The 22,420-nt window shown below is 34.9% G+C and overlaps 3 protein-coding genes across 5 annotated transcripts; 1 reads left to right on the forward strand and 2 right to left on the reverse strand.

Annotated features, from left to right (window-relative positions):
* Positions 1-207: 207 nt before the first annotated feature.
* On the reverse strand, positions 208-4,345 carry LOC130665717 (alanine--glyoxylate aminotransferase). Its single transcript, XM_057466252.1, has 6 exons — positions 3,920-4,345; positions 3,624-3,824; positions 2,428-2,585; positions 2,204-2,359; positions 1,778-2,125; positions 208-1,670 (listed from the first exon to the last, which is right to left on the reverse strand). The coding sequence occupies exons 1-6, from the start codon at positions 4,106-4,108 to the stop codon at positions 1,514-1,516; spliced, it is 1,209 nt and encodes a 402-aa protein (XP_057322235.1). The 5' UTR covers positions 4,109-4,345; the 3' UTR covers positions 208-1,513.
* Positions 4,346-4,760: 415 nt separating this feature from the next.
* On the forward strand, positions 4,761-22,352 carry LOC130665714 (rho guanine nucleotide exchange factor 10-like protein). 3 transcript variants are annotated; one of them, XM_057466246.1, is made up of 11 exons: positions 4,761-4,890; positions 4,951-5,679; positions 5,760-7,143; positions 7,498-7,875; positions 8,099-8,274; positions 16,290-16,864; positions 17,036-17,557; positions 17,631-17,723; positions 17,836-18,222; positions 18,340-18,558; positions 18,695-22,352. In XM_057466246.1, exons 3-11 carry the CDS (start codon positions 6,620-6,622, stop codon positions 21,146-21,148), a joined length of 5,328 nt encoding a protein of 1,775 aa, XP_057322229.1. In that variant the 5' UTR covers positions 4,761-4,890; positions 4,951-5,679; positions 5,760-6,619; the 3' UTR covers positions 21,149-22,352. The 3 variants fall into 3 exon arrangements, with proteins under 3 accessions (XP_057322229.1, XP_057322230.1, XP_057322231.1); XM_057466247.1 differs by lacking the exons at positions 4,761-4,890; positions 4,951-5,679 and having other exon boundaries at positions 5,744-7,143; XM_057466248.1 differs by lacking the exons at positions 4,761-4,890; positions 4,951-5,679; positions 5,760-7,143; positions 7,498-7,875; positions 8,099-8,274 and adding an exon at positions 11,820-11,994.
* Positions 8,273-10,570, reverse strand: LOC130665718 (uncharacterized). Its single transcript, XM_057466253.1, has 5 exons — positions 10,415-10,570; positions 10,224-10,317; positions 10,050-10,152; positions 9,596-9,831; positions 8,273-9,521 (listed from the first exon to the last, which is right to left on the reverse strand). Exons 1-5 carry the CDS (start codon positions 10,446-10,448, stop codon positions 8,966-8,968), a joined length of 1,023 nt encoding a protein of 340 aa, XP_057322236.1. The 5' UTR covers positions 10,449-10,570; the 3' UTR covers positions 8,273-8,965.
* Positions 22,353-22,420: the final 68 nt, after the last annotated feature.

Raw genomic sequence — 22,420 nt, forward strand, 5'->3', positions numbered from 1 at the left:
AAAAATTTATTTTGTTTAATTAATAAAATCCACTTATCGCGATATTATTTTATAAGTCTATAATAATAATTATATATGAGTTTATATTTTTGTTTCAAAGCTCGTAAACGCTAAAAATGATATTTATCAGGATCCTTGAACGATACATATCTAGTATATTATTATAAATAAGTCGAGAGGATAAATTGTTTTGTAATATTCCTGACATTTTCTTTTCTTTTTTTTTTTTTTGTATGTAAATATCAAAAATATTAAATATTAACTTTAGTTTATAGTAGTAATAATATTATTAATTTACTGCGCGTGTAAAGAAAAACCTTGAATTGAATGGTAACGAAAATTTTGTTGATGCTCAGTACGAGATATTTTTGGGAGTTTATATTGGCACGCTGGTTATTATACACCAGTACCGACGTTCAATTTTGCTGGATAAAATTCAAACGTCGCCCAATGTTTTAATAATACCCATTAATTTATTATTAATATTCTCTAAATACAACATTATTATGTTTGTTACCAACCCGATTGTTTATACAATTTTATTTCGTGAGTGTAAATTTAGCGGACATGAGACAATTTTTAAATTACGTGTAAAAAAATTAAACAGTCAAATTGATAAAATTTAAAAAATGCATATACTGATTTTAGAATTTTCCAAGTCCATATTTTAATATTTTTGTTGAAAAAATTTTAGAAATCGTCTGATGTCCGCCAACTTGTCATTTTTATTTCACGGTAATAATGAGCATCAATTTCTATTTAAAAATAAAGTGGTAAATTTAATACCAATAAAATTTGTCACAGTACATATTTTTTACCTGAAGATTTTCATTCATTGTTGATATTATTTTTAAATCTTCATATAAACAGAATGAACCTTCTCTGGATTTTAAAATCCCACGCGGTTTAAACGGCTCTTAGCTTTCTCTTTCAATCTTCTCCTAAATTTGTCGGTAATTTAAAATTTTAAATCAACAAAAAAATTTTTAGCTTTTGAACCAGCGTGCCAATATAAACGTTAAAATTTTATGCGCTGCAGATATTTAAACTATTTAATAATATTTAAAATAAGTATCACACACTTATATATATACTGTGCCAAAATAATTATTCATATAAAAAATTATTTTTAAACAAAATAATTAAATTGTGCCTTGAAGCTTGATAAAAAATCTTTAAATATCTAAAAAAAGATAAAATATATAATGAATATTTTTATTTGCCATAGATATTTTAAGACATTCAAGTATTTTATATCCTGTCAGATAAATTAAATACGTAAATATTATTATAAATATACATATAATAATAATAATTGTATATTGTATTATTATTGCATTACTACATTTTTATCAATCAAGATAATATATATCGATGTAAGTATATTCGATATTTTTTAGAATAAGAACCAACGAAGAAGGGGCTAATATTCGACATGAGTGTATGCCGATTTCAGTATTTTAATTGAATAAAAAAATTATAAGTAAAATAAAAGATTAATTAATTAATTTTATTAAAGACGGCTGTGACGAGTTGAGTATTTTAAAACGTCATCTAGAGCATGCAAAACGTCATCAACGTTTTTTAAGTTAGCATTAGTACCCATCAAACCGATCCTAAATATTTTCCCTGCAGTCGGTCCAAGTCCTCCGGCTATTTCGATATTCCACCTGTCGATTTATAAATACAATCAGCACACGTGCGTCAAGTTTTTATTTCTATTCCAGTATAATAATAAAAATAAGTATTAAGATGTATTTTTTATATAGATATATACTTTTCCATCATTCTGCGCGTGACAAACTGACAATCGACCCCAGGTGGTACAACAATAGCCGTAATAGTATTCAACCGATTTTCCGGTTCCTTTACAAATAATTCCAATCCTCGCGCTTCAAAACCCTCTCTCAATTTTTTAGCAGCTACCGCGTGCCTCTGCCATGAAGACTCCAAGCCCTCTTCCGCCAGCTGAGCCAATCCTTCTCTCAATCCATAGACCAGAGTTGCGGATATCGTGTGATGGTAACGCCTAACAGGTTCTTTAAAACAGTTCCAATAGTTTCCCAACTCTTTCATGTCCCAATAAAATACCGGGACTTTATTTTTCCGCAATAATAATTTACGTCTACCCAATTTCAAAATTACCATCAAACTCTACTCAAATCTATCTTATTTTTTTAGTAATCATTCCAGATCTACTTACTCAGCACGTGAATTTAATGAAATTGGAGTAAGTCCCGGTGGTGCACCAATAACTTTTTGACTTCCCGTATAGGCAGCATCTATTTTCCAGGCATCCATGAAAAATGGTTCACCTCCTAATGAAGCAACCGCATCAACAATCAGCAAAGCCTCGTATCTAATTAAAAACTTTTATGGATTAATTTGAATAAAAAAATGATTTAATATGTAATAAAAATGAAAAACCTGCGGACAATGTCACCAAAACCAATTAACGGTTGTTTAAGACCCGTTGAAGATTCCGAATGAGTCAAGAAAACAACAGCCGGTTTAAATTTTTTCATTGCACTTTCAAATTGCTGATGAGTTACCGCTGATCCTAGCGGAATTGTCAAAGTCTCGACCTATTGATTTATTAAATAAATTTTTTTTTAATTTCCAAATAAATAAATGTATATATTAGGGTGGGTTGAAAAAAAACTTTTTTTTTGTTTTTCTTAGCATGGGGGTAGAATTTGTACCTTATAAAAAAAAAATTGTTTTACTCAACATTTTGAGGTGGCCCACTCGTTTTTAAAATAAATAATTGATCAAACGAGGTAGTCCCAACGAAAAAAATTACATGGTGTTCTAGAATCTGTAGGGTGTCCCCTTGAAAGCTAATTGAAAGTCAGAAGTTGAAAAAATTTTTTTCCTATTATTTATGTAATTTAAGTAAAAAATCAAAAAATGAAAAGCATTTTCTTTTGAATTAAAATGAAAGTGAAGTAAAAAAAAATCACATTCGACAGTTATTAGAAGTTTTCCACGATTTTGGACAAAAAAAATTTTTTTCGTTGGAACTACCCCGTTTAATCAATTATTTATTTAAAAAACGAGTGGGCCGCCTCAAAATGAGTAAAAAAAATTTTTTTTTCTTGAAAATTTTTTTTTTTTATAAGGTACAAATTCTACCATGATCCAGAAGTTAGCAGACAATTCAAAATTTTTGGATTTTTTTTTTTCAATTAAATTTGAAGAAAAAAAAAACTAAAAATATGCACATGTAGAAAATTTTAAAAACTATAGGTGCAATTTTTTCAAATTTACCGCCTCAAATAAAATCCAAAAATTATTAGACGTCTGCTAACTTCAGTATCATCAAATTCTACCATGATCCAGAAGTTAGCAGACAATCAACAATTTTTGGATTTTTTTTTCACCAAATCAATTGCAAAAAAAAAAAAAACTAAAAAATGCACATGTAGAAAATAAAAAAATCTACAAGTGCAATTTTTCAAAATTTTTTTTTTTTTCATAATTTATCATTTTTTTTTAAATTCTAAAAATTATTTGACGTTTGCTAACTTCAGTATCATATTCTACCCCCATGCTAAGAAAAACAAAAAAAAAAGTTTTTTTCAACCCACCCTAGTATATATGTAATCTATGATGGAACTTACATGTGCGCCAAGACGTTCAGACATTTCTTGAGCTCTTTCACCCCAGAGTCCGGCTTTAATGATCAAAATAGTGTCTGTGGGTTCAAGCAAATTTGCTAAACAAGCTTCCATGCCTGAGTGACCTGAGGCACTTATGGCCAGAGTGAGTCTATTGTTCGTTTGAAATACGTACTGTAGGCCAGCTTTAATGTCATCCATCATCTAATTATTCAAATTTTCAACCAGTATATAATACAATATCACTGTTGACTCTCAGTTACCCAACAATTAGCATATTTAATGCCATTGTTACTCACTTTAAACGTTTCTGCGTGCATATGTCCCACTAGCGGATTGCTTATCGCTCTTATTACTCTTTCTGATAAATTGCTGGGACCTGGACCCAGCAGAAGTCTCTTCTGCGGTACAATTAGAGGTAATAACAATTCATCACTCACCGGTTTTATTCCTCCATTATTTTTTATTATTGATACGTAATTCTGCATTTTTTATTATAACTAATATATTTTTTTATAATAAAGTACTCAGTTTATAAATGCGTAATAATGTTACTTGTTGATCATTGATGATGAGACACTATCATATTAAATGATAGCTGTCATAAGTAGGGGGATATCTCTGATAACTGATGACGACCAAGAGGGAAAGAAATAAAAGGCATAATATTTTTCTCAGAAAAATTTATATCAATAAATTCCAGTCGTCATAATATTCATTATTCATATTATTTTATTTTATTAAAACAATTAGAATATTTTATTTTTTTAAATTATATTTGTGACAGTAAATAAATTATTTAAAGTACCGCGGGAATTTCAAATTGTTTGAATAAATTTGAATTATAAATGAGATGAAAATAAAAAATACTTGAATAAAAATTAAATATCCAGGTATTTAAAAAATATTTAATTTCATGGGAGTCCAAAAATGGTACTGTGCAGTACTGCCCCCTAGCGTTGAACAAACGATTTAATTTTCTCAAAACTTTCTCTTTCTCTCTTAGTATTTTAAAACCAGACGTCTTTCCTTACACTAGATGATTATTGTTCTCTTTCTATTCTGGCAGACTAGAGTTTGCTCTCCTTGGAATTCCTCAGCGATTCTCAAGTTGCCGAATGGGACATGGATATGGGAATGGAAACTAAACTAAACGGCAAACGTACCGGGGTAAGACCGAGACCAATACGCTGAGCAGTACGAAATCAAGAGCCAGAGCTGGCCAGAGCAAGACCAAGACGACGATCACGACTCAGCCAAACGTTAAAAGGTTCCCTCTCCTTGTTTTTTCTTCGTCTCATTCTTATTTACCCTCTTTGTCTTCTTTCAGTCCATTCCTTGAAGCCGACACAGAAGACCCAAGACAGAAGAGGAAGAACAAGTACAAGAAGAAGAGAGAACCAAACAGACTTACCACTTACACACTTAAAATTGTTGCTCGTTTTTCTCTCTCAAACCAACGAAAAGAACCAGCAGCCAGCCAACCGATACGACTCCCTCACCCTTACTCACACACTCGTTGATATTACACACAAACTTGTTCGTTCAGTAACAGAACAGCTTGCTGCCCTGCCTCCAGTAACTCAGTTACACTCAGTTCAGTTCAGTTAAGTTCATTTCTTTATACATATAAAGTTCTCGTCAGTTGCTTAGCGCGCCGCGCGCTCACGAGACAACAAAACTTGTTGTGGAATTTATTATTTTATGTTTCCATGCCGGTTATTATAACAGAGTTTATATTTGTGGACCGAGAATCAAAGTACACCGGGTTCAATGTGGATTTAAAATTAACAGAAAAAATAAAAATGGTAAGAATCTCAAGACTTAACTTTGGAGTTGAGTAACTACTCAGTCGCGTGCCACAAATTAAATTTATCACTGTCTAAATGTTATCGTAAACAACAGTTACAATTATCATTCAAGACCATCTTCGTATGGGTGACAAGTTTACCAAGTGGTTACTAATAGTGATAGTTTTATAGATAAAAAAAAATATTATTTATTTTTAAAAGTCCTGATAAGTAGGATCTGATAAATCGAAGCTTGGTTTTTACTGGTAGTAAGTACAAGAGTTTAAATGACATTTAACTTTAAAGAAAATATATAATGTGTGCTGTGTTTATTTATTTTTATTTGTAGATATTGTGGAGTTTAATTGAATGAGAAGAAGATTGGAGAGGAAAAAAATGGCTAATTTTCGAGTGGTTTGTAGCTAAAAAAGCTGGAAAAGGCTGGCAAGTGAACTGCTGTGTGGGGCAATACATACAAGTGATTCGTTTGTTCACTTACTTACTTACTTACTTACATACATATACATATATGTATGTATATATTTATACGTTGGTTGGTTCGTGATAGTTGGCCTCACTCTTGCAAGCATTCATGGGAGAATAACCGAGTGGAACGGGGAGAGTATAGGAGCTGAGCGATACGACCAACAGTTGACCGGTCTCGAGAGGCGTGCGTGCTCGTGCTCGTTTATTCCTAACAATGGATGAACGCAAAGCTATCTTCTGAGTTCTGACACTCGGTTGAGAGAAAGAGTTTGTGGTGGTACTTTTACTGATGCTCCTGATCTGATGCTGGAGAAGCTACCAATACAGAGATAAAACGGTAGTTTAAATAAGTTTAAAGAAGAGATAATAGTTTTAAGAAAGACAAGGACAACAAGACCAAGAAGGAGAAGGAGAAAGAAGATAAAAGGAGCGGAGGAGTGAAACAAAAAGACAGACAAGTAATAAGAGAGATTATTGTACTGGTTGATGGGAATGTTTGCGACAGTGTGATCAGTGATGCCTATTCTTGGATATAATTTAATCTCATGGAACTGTAGCAAGTGGATACTTGTGATGAATCATTTTATTTAAGTGATTATCAAGTCATTTTTTAAAAACCCACGTGTTTATTAATTTAAATACAATTGATGGAAATAATGATGATGATGGTAATGATGATGGTGTGTAATATGTTTTATAATTGATTTAAACAATTGTGTAAAAATGATGGCTTCGCCAGCAAGCCCTAATTATTCTGGTGGCCCTGTTGGGACAACATCTCGTTGTATTAATTTGGAGTTTCCACCTCCACCGCCTTATCCACCGCCGATCGTTGCTAATCAACTACATCAACATCACCCTCAGGTACATCCTCAGCATTCGTTACACCAACATCAGGTGCAACATCAACAGCAGCAGCTGCATCATCAGCAACTGCAATTACACCAACAGCAACATCAACAATTGCAATTACAACAACAGCAGCAGCAAATTCAACATCAACAACCGCATGCTCAGCCGCAGCAGATTATTCAGGATTATTCGTATGCTTGCTATGAAGCCGGTCCAAGCAGCAGAATCTCCCTCCTCTATCCCCATCAGTGTCCCCTAATGGAAGAACCGTCAAATCATCAATGGGCTTATCACCTGCAGCGCCAGCCACCTGTTCGGGACCCATCTAAACGACACACCTATGTCACGCGATATGGAACCGAAGAAAATATCTACGAGGAAATTTCCGAGATCAGGTAGGTAGAGAAAAAAAAAAAAAATAAATAAAAAAGATAAAAGAAAAAAAAGGTAGCCTACTACTATTTTAGACTCAAAGGTCCCGTAAAATTCAAAAAAGGCCACGGTATTTTATGAGGGGGGCCCTGCTGTCCCATTACATTAAACTAAACTTTAAAGACCTCCGGAAAACATTGCCGACAATGACCCGTTATTCTATAATTTTCACGCTTTCGAGTTGTTGAAAAAAAATAAAATAAAATATTTTCTACTCTTAAATTCCAACGACTTATTGGGTGGCACATTTATATCATGCTGTCATTTATTACGATTTTATTTTACTTTTCTATTCATTTTATTTTCTTTTAATGTAGTAAGCAATGCCGATATGGATTGAGTGATTCGCATCGTTCATTGGTCGCCGAGGAAGTTCGTAGAGTTCAGTCACGTCATCGTCGAGTCCTTGGCGAGCTAAATCTCAGCGTCGAGGCGATGCTGATGCCCACTACGGCTGAGGATAATGAGAATGAGGATGATAATAATACGGCGAACGAAAATGAAGAGGTCGAGATGGGACGATGCGCCGTTGGCAGCAACAGCATTAACAGCAGCATCACCAACAAGAGAATTCCATCCTCAGCATTTTTATCATCCCAGTCCCAGCACCATGAGGATACCATACCCTCGTCCCATCATTTTGTCGGCTGTGACCTGGACAGCGGTTTCAGTGGGAGTTCTAGCGCCAGCTACAGGTATGCTCGTTAAAAAAAATGTTGAATAAACATCCAAAGTTTTAAGTGTCGCTGAAGATTAATTTATACCCGATGCTCGGCATTCTCCTTCGCTTTCTACTACTGTCACTCTCGACCGTGATAAATAATGTCACACTTCCGCATAACTTAAAACTATTTATTTACTTTTAAATACAACAACATTTAAAATGTATAATAAACATACATATTATTAATTTAACAGATCAGGTCTCGGTTCGTTGAGAAGAGAATGGGAAAAATCGTCAATAGCTTCGACCTCATGTACAAAACTTATCGGTAGTAGCCATCAACAGAATCGTAAAACAAAAGCGTCAATGATTTGGAGAAAAGGCTGGAAAGGATGGAAAAAGTTACAAGTCTTTCAAACTAAAATTTGTGGTAAGTAATACTCCCAAGTCATTAGTATTATTTGCGATTATTACGATAATGATATTGATATTTTATTCAAAAGTAAATTGAATATTTTAAACAGTAATGTAAATCATATGGGTGTAATATGTATTGTATATATATATGTATAATAATAATAAGAGAATCGTGAGAGCGCGAGAGGAGATTGTGTGTGACGTAAGCACACCAGCAAACAGTATGCGCACGAATGCGCTCCACACTCGTATCGCTCTCAAGACAACTAAAACTTGTGCTGGTTGTGCCCTCACAGTACAGTTAATTATTGGTACTTGGTAAGGGTCAGCAAAGGGTCACCCGTCGAACGTGGAGAAGCTGAGAAGCAGATGCAAGCCACGTGCACGCTTCCACGCTCCCCTCGTATATATACATATATATTTTACACCACATACATTAATATACATCAGTACATATCACATTCATAATAAACATCCATGTATATTCACACATGTCGATGTTGTTGGTGTGTCGAGTGTTGACTCTGTAAACGGTAACACGCACTCGTTGGCTTCGCGTTTGATGTTAAAATTAATAAGAAAGAAAGAAAAAAAAATGAACCCTCGGTAATTAATGCTACCTGAGGCTCTATTGAATCACTCTAAGGTAAACGTTAAATTAAATTTCCATATATAATTTATTAAACATTAAATATATGATGTTATTAATCAATTTTGCTGGCTATTTTTTCAACTGACTCGAGAATTCTTATCAGAATAATACGATTTTCTTCGTCACGTCTTTTGGTGTAAACAAAGAATTCATTTAATTTTCTTATCAATTCGCTGTGATGATTTTCATTGACATTTAACATTGATGACGTAGACATTGGAGGGTATGTTTGATTTCGTTGGACTGAAGTCAAGGTCTTGCAGACTCTTTTGAGTCTCGTGTTGTGTTCTCTGTCAAGAGACTGGTTTGCCCTCTTAACTTGATTCACTGCTGTACGAATAATATGCAGCTGCTGTCGTTGCTGATGCTGCTGTTGGGGAACTCGAGAATGATTTTCCGTAATTTTACGCCTTAACTTGGTTACGTCTCTGACATTGACTAACGGTGTCATTTCAATTTTTGTTTTAACTCCATATGTGTCGCTCCGAAAGTTTAATGGCGCTTGAGGTGCTTGACTTTCGTCAACTACTGAAGGAGATTCTCTGATACGTTTCCGAGATAAAGTTGTGACGTCTGGCGGTAAGTTTGAATTCATTATTTTACTTGATCTAAAAATATTATCATTATTAATATTAATTATTACTTTATTTTCAGCTCGTTATATTTAAATATAAATATAAACCTTGATGAACTTTTGGGAGAGCATGGAGGAATTTTGTCTAGAGACTGGTCGTCTGATGAACTTACAGAGACGCATAGGAATTCATGAGGATCAACTTGTTGGCTGTCTTGGTCAATAATTTTTTTATTAAACTGAGTAGTTTTACTACTGGTAACTATTTCATCAAGTGCGCTGTAGAACGGCCAGGAAACGTCATCCGCATTGTTCTTATCTCCGTGAACTGGATTCTTTAGCTCCTTTTAAAAACATCAGCCACTTTAAATAACATGTCTTGTCATCTGTCATGTGGATTATTTCACCGATTAATTTATTATTATGTGGGATTAGTCAATTAGTGTGTTACGTTAATAGACTAGATAACTTTTAATAAGTGAGGTCGTTGTACATACATATATTATATATATCTATATATATGTACACTGTTGTTTAGTTGTCAATGGAATTAATCACTCACTTTGTACTGCTGCAGTAGGTTTGACCATTTCTTCTTTAAAACTCGATAATGAACGTCGGCCATTATCGTCGGAAATTCGCTTTTCATTTGTCCCAATATATGTCTGAAATCAACTTTAATTAATTACTTACTTCTATCATCAATCAAAAATTTTTTTTTAAATTCTACACTTACTCCCAACCGGCTTGGGCTGAATACTTTCGTCCAGTAAATAATTTACCGTTTTCTTTTCTCAATCGTATAAATCTCAACGTCAAGTTTTCTGTCCCTTTAAATAATCAGGACAAATTTATTAGTCTTCTAGATGTTTAATTTAAAAAAGTTGATAAATATAAAAATTGAAATAAATTAAATCGCAAACTCACATCTAAATTTTGCATGATGATAAATGTGGGTCATGATTACTGATTACTATCATATACAATATAAATTATTTTAATTGCCGTCTATTTTATTATTTACACTTAAAATTTAAATGCGTACTAAAAACTAGACCTCGTTTTAGTTCTCTTAGACGACAATAATAGCAAGATCAGACAAATAATCATTAGAGTAGTAGGGATAAGTGACTTAGGTAATTGCGAAATTGTCTTGTAAAATACAGTGGGGATAGTATTCCTGTGTACGCAAACTCATTCCTTTTATCTCATCTCTCTGTGTAAAGACTTGGCACATTAAATCATCAAGTAAAGACTTTCATACCAGCAAACTACATCTCGTCTCATCTCTTGAATAGTTTATCAAATTTTTAAATCTCCTATTTGAAAAATTAAAAAAAAAAAAAAAAAAAAAAAACACGTTCATTGTCAGTTGACGTAAGTTATTTTGCTTTACTATTTATCAGTCTTCGTCTTATCAACAAAGAAAGAAAAAAGTTAAAAACTAATTACATTTCACAGAAGACTGCTGTTGATAAGAAGAAAATCTGTGAATGCCACAAACTGGCGCCGTCTTTCGGTGCTTCAAACACACAAGACTGGTTTTGTTATTTCATGTATATTTTTTATCCTCCTCACTCGTTTTATCTTGTAGTAAACGTGTTATCTCTCTCATTCATGCTACCCGGGATCCATTTCTCTCTAGCATTCGTTGATCATCTCGATCCCTCTAACAGAAATACCGCATGATTTTGTCCTCGTTTAAAACTCACTCTACTGCTGGCTCCTCTTTCCTCTCTGTCCCTTGCCCGACGTTTCCCTTTCCTGTGTACCCTGCCACCTACCACCAGCTATATTCTATACTCAACACGGTCTACACCAGCCAAGAGTACTCGGTAGAATCACCAGATCGTCGCCGTAGTCAGCCGTAGTCGTCGTCGTCGTCATGCCCCTCCAAATCCAAACGTTTCCGTTCCGCTGTTCACGGGTTTTTTAACCGCCCTCAGCAGTACGCGAAACGCCGATACGAGAGACCGCCGCGACTTTGTGCCCAGGCTGTAGAATTGTGTGTTGGGCATTTACTCACGCCCGCCATCATGCTGTTACGGTGTGTGATTATCCCCGTACTGTCTCCAATATTATTTTTTTATTATTAACATTTTTAAATAATTATTGTTTATTACGTCGTCAGCGTCAGCGCACATTATAAATTAATAATGTTATTATTTACCGGCAACAATTATTAATTATTATTATTGTTATTATAAAATAATTAATTTTGGAGTAGTTTTGTAATCGCGCTGTATATAAACAGTCCATGTGTTATATAAATAAAAGTGTTGGTTGATATGTGTAAAGTGTGGGTGTTGGTGTGGGTAATAGCGTCATTAACGATATTTAAAGTGTACTCGTTAATTCCATCTTGGGGATAAATAGCTCAGGTGGATCGCGGTGCAGCCTCCTCGGGGATTCCGCGAGGAGGCTGATTGCACCGGGGCTTTTAAAAACTAAATTATTTCTTCACTGAGACATGGAAGAAATGCACAATGGTGTTGTTCTCATCAAGTGTAAGTTGTCATTAATTACATAAATAATAAATAATTACTTTTATTTTATTTAATAAGTAATATCAAGCACACAATGGATATTTATTATTTGTATGGTCCATTTTGTGCTGAGTGTTTTAAATGGAGGTTTTTGTTGCTGCTGGTTTTCTAAGACAGGCAAGCTGCCCCAAGGGAGAAGATAAAGAAAGGGAGAGAATAAGATAAAGAAAGGAACCAAGTAGAGAGAATGACACCCATGGAGATTTCAACTAGACAGCGCGGCGTTGCCAGACCTTGTAAACCTTTTCGTACTCAAACTTCTTCTTCTTCTTCGACTTCAGCTTCAGCTTCTTCTTCTTCTCAGTACTATAAAATTACGCACCGAGAGATTTTAATTTAAATGTGGATGGAATGAATTATAATAATAATAATGATAAACAAATATTGACTTATTCATGTAATGTTATAATAATAGATAATTTATTTTGTTGGCGGGTTGTGTATTAAATTATTACTTAACATCTTACACTTCACCTTGTAGCTTCTCTTAACTTTGCGAGTGTCTTTCACTTTGCGGCGACACCATGACGATGACTAAGTCCGGTTCGCTGTTCAAGTGCCTTGTGCTCGCTGTTGTTAAGTCTAAATTAGGCTTTTGAAATAACCGCGTTAGTCCAAGACCAAGATAATAAAATAATCAAATTATATTATTATTATTAAATAAATTAAATCTGTTTGTTTATTTATATTTCTAGATAAAAAAATGGAGTTGAATTTTAAAATCCCGACTAGTAAAATTACTAGATGTTCAATGGGGAGTATGGGGAATGACCCATCGATGAAACACTTACACACTTGAGTTCTGTATATCTGTATGTGCATAGACATTTATCCATTTGAATATACAGAGTTTGAGCACACAGCACACCAGCGTGAATTGACGCCGGAAGTCGGTCACTACGAAGGACGTTATTGTGCCCGCATGATTAAACCCAAGCGACTAAACTCTGCTAACATACTCTGTTGTTATGTTATGTGTACATATATGCATACATACTACTGTTTAATTTCTCAGCATCAACAATAACTAACGTACTCCAAAACGAGAACGTTTACTCACGCTGTTACATTCAAACAATTTAATTTTATTGTCTACCTTTTTAAACTCAATATGTTATACATATACTCAACTCTATAACAATTCAATTCCGTTTACTATTTATTATTATTATATTAAACCTAGTTTTTCGCCCACATGAAAAATATGAAAGTTTCTACTCTCTTTAGCTAATTTTATAAATCTTTTATATAACCATATGTTGATTTAAATTTAAACCAGAATAAATAAATAATGGGTTTAAATTTAATTTCATCGGTTTTATTATTGCGCGCAGTGACACATATTGAGTTTAATGCAATAATATTTATTTATTATTGGTAGCAATTTAATTGTAAACACATTTGCGTGGCAATATTGTCACGCTGAGAAGAAAAATACCGGTGGAAAATAGTCCAATGTTTCCCCCAGAGCTCCAATAGCTGGAATACAATTGTACAGTCATATATATGTATGCATGCATGTATATATTGCGTGACATAAATCGACCCACCCGCCTGTTGCAGCACCATATACATAATACCGGTCTCCCTGATCGCAACCTGCCCATATGAGCATTTTCTACGGTATATAATACACCTATATATATATTTATATATATTTAATGCTATTGTACATTGTCGAGTAGCTGACTAAGTTACGTTCCCGGAAATCCATTGAGTTTCTTCATCAAACTGACAGCTGATAATTCTGCTTTTTGTTTATTATTACTTTTTATTATTATTATTATTTTTTTTTTTTCGTCCAACCTGACGTTTCAGTTACACTTCCAATACATTACTCCCCTTGTATAGGTTCTTTCTTCATTTTTATTGTCCTGGGTTTGGTCAAAAAATTTTTCGGTCTATTAAATTCTCATGATTTTTTTCTTCATAACAGAACAAAACGTCTGCGGTTTTAAAATTTTAAATGAACGCACTTACTCCCACATAAAAAAAAATCCAATTGTTCAAGCGACTAGTGTTGATATTATTTTTTACATACGTCACACATCGAGCCATAGAACAACGGATTTATTTTAATTCATATATATATATATGTATAATATATATATAATATATATATAACATATATATAATAAAAAAATAAGAAGAAATAATCCTGTTGGCAACATACTTATTATTTATAATATATTATAGAGTGACGCGTCTCTCACGGACTGAGTTTGGAGTATTAGTTGGTACACCGAGAGAGTTAAGGACAATGGCATCTCAACATATATATATAATATATACGTAGCAACATATATTTGTGATGCTACGTTGTTGGAAGTTGTGGTTTGTATGCTACATGCGTAGCATACACAACACCAACTCGTGATATGAGTGTAATAATATTTATCAGAGAGGGAGTAAAACCAAGAGAGTACTTCTCATATATATATATATATACTCATATACGTATATTGTGGTAGCAATGTGACGGAGAACGGCAAAATCAAGTCAGAGAATGGGAGATGCAACGTCGGAGGAGGTGGAATCCGGTAGAATTGGCTCCCCCACATGCATTATTCGCGGTTGCTTCGGAGTTGACGAGAAAGAATTCAACTGAGTACGACAACTACGGCGACGACGACAACAAACGTCCGAGGGACCAACAAACTATCAACAATAAGAAGCAATAGTGTGTCCAGTGTCCCGCTCACGGAACTTTTAGTCAACTTTGTTGTTGTTGTTGTTGTTGTTGTTGTTGTTGTTACAAATTCATGTTTATAATATATGTTATTATTACTTTGTACTCATGCAAACCCATTTATGTTTACAAATGAGAGCGTGGGTTACGGAGTTTAATACGGAGATTTACTGCAAGATCATCAAGTAATCCAACACTTACATTAGTAAGTCGTGTTTGTTAAATTTAAATTGAATTATTTTATTTACAGATTTAAATAATCATAATGTAAAAGTGTGTTGTGACGTTGAAAGAAGAAATAATAGTAGTAATAAATATATGACAAGTTGTGGTTTGTTGTGGTCCAGTTTTATTGAGCTCAGAGAGCGATACGTTAAAAGTTATTGAACAATAATCAGCGTCTCGTATTGGTATCGATGCAAACCGATAATATTTCTGCTGCTGGCACTCGCTGCTGCACCCAAGTCGAGGCCAAGTTGGTTGGAATCTTTCTGGGGAGATGGAATGGAGGTGGCGGCCTCCGTAATGCCCACGATAACTGACCGTACAGTCTCAAGTCGAGACGGAAATCGAACCAGAGCATGATTTGACGATCTTTGGATGTGCGAAAAAAAAAATAAAAAAACCAATAACTAAAAAAAGTTAAATAACACGCAGTTAAAATATAAAACTAAATAAATAAATTTATATATTTAATATAAATAAAGTAAATTAAAACAATAAAGTGTGTTGTGTAGCAGTGAAACGGACATCACTCTCTTCCGTCCTGCTGGTGGTGTCAACGAAGCTCAATTGCCAGTGTACCCTGCATCCGTACGTTTTATTTCCCACACTACCAATTCCCTTCTGGATCTAATCTAATCTAATCTAATCATTTTTTACTTAAACTTTTACGAGACTCGTGTCACTTTTATAGGACCAGCATGTGGATAAATGCTGAGTGAAAAGGGTCCAAAGGGATTAAGTCTGCGTAGGACCCGGAGTTTAAAAAAAAAAAGGAGTAGAACCAGAGACCACTTACATTAGTAAGGAAGATATAAGTAAAGAGCTAGATATGTTGGCGCAATAGATGGAATATATATCTTATAAATAGATACTTCCGTCATTGGATAGATGACTGTACGCACTGTAGAGCAGTTAGCACGCGTGGTTGCTCGGTCATATCGTCATATTGCTTATGGACTTTGTATATGTAATGTCCGCTCTCTGTCTCTGTATATATTTATTATATACACTCAGTAGCATTGCATGTGAATAATAATATGCTCCAACGCTCGCCATGTTTTTGTTCGATCAGTTAGCGAGATATTGAGAGTATATATTTATTTATTTATTTATTACGACCGTATAGAGTTGGCAGTTGCTAAGATATCGCAACCTGTGTGCTTAGACATCCGGGCCTCGGTTGATTTTATAAATTTATTATGCTAATCAGTCTTGTCAGCTGACACGATTCACTCAATTTATCATTTAATTATCTCTATTAATTTAATCTTATAGAACAATCCTCCTTTATTTAATTTGTATTTAATAATATTAATTTATTTGCTTCGGTTTTATTATTCAGATGAGCCACGATCGAGGTGTCAATCTTGGGACGACGTAGGATCTCCACCCAACAGGATGGAGGCCGTTCTCAAGCGGCAGTCTCAGCAGCAACAGCAGCAGCAGCCGCTCGAGTCAACGAGTTCAAATGTATCCGCGCATTCCGTTAAAAGTGAAGACTCCTGGTGCTCTGCCTCTGATCACGAGCACTCGTCCGACGACGATGAAAGTGAAAAGAGTAATATCAGTATAAAAAGTAATTGCCAATTACGAAATACCCTTCACAAAGCTAAAACACTCTGCGACAAATGGAGATCACAAAATATAAGACTGAGTAGTACGGGAGGCGGCAGTGCTGGTGTAGGTCCTGCTGTTGGGAGTACGACGGAATCACTGGACTCGTCAGCGGGACAAGGACGATTGTCAAGGTGGTTTAGCATTCGTCGTGGATCAACACAGCAGTATGACGTTGATTCCTCGTCCTCGGACACATCTGCAGTGTCAATATGCAGTCCAATAAAACAACAGCAGTCATCAACGCCAATGCACTCATCACCGGTGGCACCAATTGCCTCACCAATGTCCCGACTAGTCGAGGTAAAATACACACGTACACTTTTTTATTTATTTACGAGCTTTATTTATTCATGTTGCATAATTATCCTCTGCTCGTGTTGATACGCAATTAGATAATATTAATGCAAGGTCCTAGTTTTTTTTATTCTACCCATGAATAATTTTATTTTATTTTATTTTATTCAATTGTAGGTAGAGGAAGAGAGTTATATGACGGGCAATAATGCGGTAACGGCGTCAGCGGCAGCTGCTGCTATAATGCAATTTCAATGTATGCACCACCGGCGTCAAGCGCCACCGACATTACCACCGGCACCACCAAATTTAACACCTCAACAGTTAAAACGACGTCACATTGTCGCGGCTATTGTACACTCGGAGAATAGTTACGTGGCGACATTGCAGAGGCTGGTAAATGATTACAAAAAACCACTTGAAGAATCATCTCCACCGGTTTTAAGTCAAAGTAAAATCACAACTTTATTTCATCGTCTACCTGAGATACTTCAGTGTCACACGCTCTTCCGAATAGCTCTCGCAGAATGTGTGCGCTCGTGGGACAAAGATGAGAAGTTGGGTGACGTCTTTGTTGCGAGTTTCAGCAAAGCCATTGTTCTTGACATCTACAGCGGATTTATAAACAATTTTTCCGTGGCGATGGATCTCGCTAAGCAGGAATCAAAACGCAAAACGGCTCTTGCTGATTTTTTTAAGGTTCATTTTCAATTCATTTACTTGACAATAATTATTATTATTGTTATTATTATTGATGTAAATTATTTTATAGGTAAAGCAAATTAGTGCGCACGATCGGTTGTCCTTTTTCGGGCTGATGGTGAAGCCTGTTCAGAGGTTTCCACAATTTATTCTATTTCTCCAGGTATACATAAACAAATAAAATAATTAAATTGACTCGGCAATTAAAATGAACAAGTGATGTAACTAAATTAATAAATTTGCGGTTATTAATACAATGAAATAAATTTTTCAAGGATTTACTGAAGCACACGCCTCAAGGACATCACGACAGAATGTCACTGCAGTTGGCGTTGACTCAATTGGAGAGTTTGGCGGAAATGTTGAATGAGCGAAAACGTGAGGCTGAACAATTTCAAGCTTTCAAAGAAATGCTACGTCATGTATCCGGTAAATTAGCTCACCGACCGCTTTCATCCTCCTCACGTTATCTTATAAGAGAGGACAATGTTACGCAATTAGAATTTAATCAAAATGGAATGATAACTAAATCTAAAAGACGTAGATTGTTATTGTTGAATGACTTGGTGGTCTGCGTATCAGTCGCTCCGCGGTCTATCGAGGACTTCTCAAGTAGCGAGAGACTTACACTTAAGTGGACGTATCCGGTGTCCGACATCGAGGTAAAACATTATTTTATTATTTAAATAATAATATTTGCCGTGAGAAATTAGCACGTGCGATTTATTATTCTTCGTGTTTAGCCAACTTGTTTATTTATTTTTATTTTTATTGTTTAGATACAAGACACCAGTACCTCGCCGACATTGAGTCGTTTACTTACCGCGGGATTGAACAAAGGCGGCAGTTTGAAGTCGGAGAAAAATTTCAGCATCAATGAGAGCAGCAGTCAAGCGGGTGCCGATAGTCTTTGCGCGGAGATGAACGATCTGATGCATGACTATGAGGTCATGTCGAGGATAAGTGATTTAGTGACGCAACTCAAGGGAACCTATGAGGTATTTAACCCTGTGCTCTTTTACTTATTCATTATTCATTTGAGTATTCAATTTATATAAATATATATACAACTCTATTGTCCACTTACCCAAATCAATTAAGTAAAAAAATATTTATTTTATTTTATTTTTTCAGGGAATGACAGTCGCCGCAACAAAACTTATCCTACAGTCAATCCAGTCGTCGATTCAGCAGAAAGATGAGGACATGATCTGGGCAGACAGCTGTTGTCTTCAGTTGATGACTAAACAAGGACAGATGTACACTTTCCAGACGGACAATCCACTAGTCAAAAAAGATTGGATAACAGAGCTGAGATTAGCTCAACTGGCTCTAGATCCAAACAATTCACCGTCATGGGAAGTACCTGAACAAGAGCAAAGACCTTCAACAAAAATGCCCCTGTTTGTTAGCTCACAGGCAGTCTACCACTCGCAATATAAATCAGAAGTACGCTGTGGCTGCTACTACTCGACTCAAAATTTGCGAGCTGTAAGACGAAGGAGTTCGCGAAATCACGTGAGTTATTTGTGGATTTGTACCGGGGACGGAGTATCCAGTCACGTCACGGTATTTGGCCAGTCAACTTCGACCGCATCTTCAGCTATTTCACTGAAGAAAGTCAGCACTTTTGACCTAGTTGAGACCCGAGTTGCTGCTGTCGAGTTTATCAAGGGCATCGACGATCCCGAGTCGTGTAAAGCCGGGGATCAAGTATGGATGGGAACAGATTCACGTAAAATAATTGTCTACTCGGCACCTGAACCGGAAAAACAAGAACAGCTTGGAAACTATCCCGTCTCAGGATCTGTTATACAGATAAAGTATCACTGTGATAATGTCTTTGTGGCGCTTGGAAGTGGATCATTGCTGATATTCCGTCGTAATGTTGATGGCACCTGGATGATGACCGAACCCTCGGTGATTTGTTTGGGTCCAGATCCCGTGGCTTGTTTGATGCCAATAAATAATACCGTTTACGCAGCCTGTGGAAAAAAAGTATGGGTACTAAAAGGAACCTCTGGGGAGGTAATTAAAAGTTTCAGTGTTCAGCATGAGCACGTTGGTAACGTTCACTTGATGGCACACTCGGGAGTCGGACTTTGGGTTGCTCTTAAAAATTCAAGCACCGTTTGTCTCTATCACACCGAGACATTCAAGCATCTACAAGACATAAATATCGCGTCTAATGTTTTACGTGTCACCAAGACATCTATTTTAGATCGTTTGTCCAATTCCAATACTTACGGAGACAATATTAATAATAATCATAACAATAATAATAGTAATAGTCATAATAATCATCAAAATTCACAGATGAATGTCAGCGTTACGGCTCTTATGGCATGCAAAGGATTGCTCTGGGTGGGCACTAATGTCGGTATCAGTCTTACTATTCCTCTGCCACGACTCGAGGGCGTTCCTATCATCAGCGGACGTGTTAATATTTCTTATCACGCTCACTTTGGACCTATTACGTTTTTATTGGCAATTCAGAGCAACAAATGCAGCGTCAATTCATCAAAGGAAGAGGAGCACGTTCAGTATACGGCTAGTGACAATATTGAAATAGAGCAGCATCAGTTACGGCCGCACAACCGGCAAGACGATGAAATAACGAGGAAACGTCAAGAATACCACCGGGCTAGTTTGAATGAATCATCAGCGGCTTCAACGGCTTCGTCTTCCTCATTTTCTTACAATGTTGATAAATTGAAACAACAATTAGCCGGTAGTCCAGTTGCTTTGAGACGTAAACGGAACAAGGAAAATGATTTTCGTGCATCAAAAACATTACCACGAGGATTTGGTGGTGGTTTGTTATCAAATAATCCATCAGCTACCGCATTATTATCAAATTCAATAGCAAGTTCACAGAGTTCCGGTGAAAATTGTGACGTCTACGGTCTTTATGGTGAATTAATGTACGTAAAAGATTATGAAAATGACACTAATTCTGGTATAGATCCAATTTACGAGAGCTTGAGACGCAGCGATCCTGAATTGGCAGCTATTCCTAATAAAGTAAACACTCTGGACCGCAGACTAAAGATGAAAATTACGCGTCCGCGATCACTTGACTTGTCCAACTGGTCAGTTGACTCTCATGCCAGCTCTCTCTACACGTCATCCGGCTCCGAGGAAAATCTATCAAAAACCGGTAAATTATCTCGAAACAGCAGCACAGCAAGTGGCGGCAATACAACTGGTTACAATCTCGAGCCTCTTATTACCAGCAGTACTCCAATCACCGGCACTGGCGTCAACGTAAACGCAATGACTATCAACGGAGGAAATAGGGGTAAAGACAACACCGCAAATCCACAGACGAAAATGAATACCGTGAAAAAAGCCAGCAATACAAACAAACGACAGCATCAAGGTAAAATCCAGCAACAGGCGGATCAACCCAAGCGAACTGTCCTGACTCTGATGGGTGGACGTGGTTACGTTAACTGGCGACAGCTTAATCCAGCGTCAGCTACACCTCAGCCGTTTATCGGTGAAAAAAATTCAAAGGCCAGCTACTCATTTAAAGAACCCAATAGCAATGACGCTCATATCGTACTGTGGGAAATGAAATTGTGATCGACGTTATGATTAAACCAAATTATTTATATCAATTAATTTAATCAGCTCTTCATTTTGGTGCTTAATTACTGACGCAAAGTATTTACATTTTTTAAAATCGTACGAATCTCTTATATATATTTGTTTTTTTTTTTTTTTACCAGTTACTGAACGTACCAATTTTTTTAGTATGAAATGTTTACCTGATTGCATATAATTAATTTTCTGTGAAGAATCTCGTGCCTCTTGATAAATATTAACATTAAAAAAAAAATAAATGTTATTATATATATTGTAATAAATATTTGAATAGTTTATTGAAGTAATAAAGTAATTATAGTTAAGATATGTAAGATACACTAAATTGAGAGGACAATTAGAGCCTCGCCAAAGAAAATTAATTTATTAATTGTAATTGGTATATTATTAATCAAATTATTATTATTATATATTATATATATATATATATATATATATATATATTGGATGAATAATTATTATTGCATATCATATCAAGTTGAATTAATGACGCAAGATAGTATAAGAAAAATTGTTTTATACACATATATATATATATAAATATATATATATATGTTCAAATGTTTGCCTAACTGGTGCCATTATCAATAACTTTTTTTTTTTCTTAAAAGTATTTAAAAGAGTATCATTGTTCGATAAATTTATAAATTTAATTACAATTAAGTGCAAGTTAATTAATTTAATTAAAAATATATTGAGGGCATCGTTGGGATATTACAGGCATGTTCTTCCATTCGGCCTTGTTAGTTTACATATATATATTTATATATTTAAGTATGATAAAATGTTTAGAATTTTTACATTTTATAGAAGTTGTCACTTATTGATATTTGATTAAATTTAACACAAAATTTATTAATTTTTTTTTCATGACCGCCATAGATGACAAAATGCCATTTTGATAATCGCTTTTTATGGGAACAAAGAGAATACTTAACAGAAACTATTGATATAAATTGAAATATTGATTACTGTCGAGTTAACGAGACGAAAAAAATAGGACATATTCAATAATTGATATAAAATTAGTTTATATTGATATATATATTTATATGTGATAGATTAGTGGAAATTAACGTCAGTTACCCAGCAGTGATCAAATTAAATTGTAACTTTTTTTGTCCGTGGTCGGATGTACCGCAAAATTATAAAATTTAATAAAAATTAATTAGGAATTGTACAATTAGTCATATTATTTACTTTCTTTTTTACTGTACTGTATTTAAAGGCTATAAAATAGTTGATAGATAT

Source organism: Microplitis mediator, chromosome 3 (assembly GCF_029852145.1).
Source record: "Microplitis mediator isolate UGA2020A chromosome 3, iyMicMedi2.1, whole genome shotgun sequence".
In the NCBI taxonomy this organism is placed as follows: domain Eukaryota; kingdom Metazoa; phylum Arthropoda; class Insecta; order Hymenoptera; family Braconidae; genus Microplitis; species Microplitis mediator.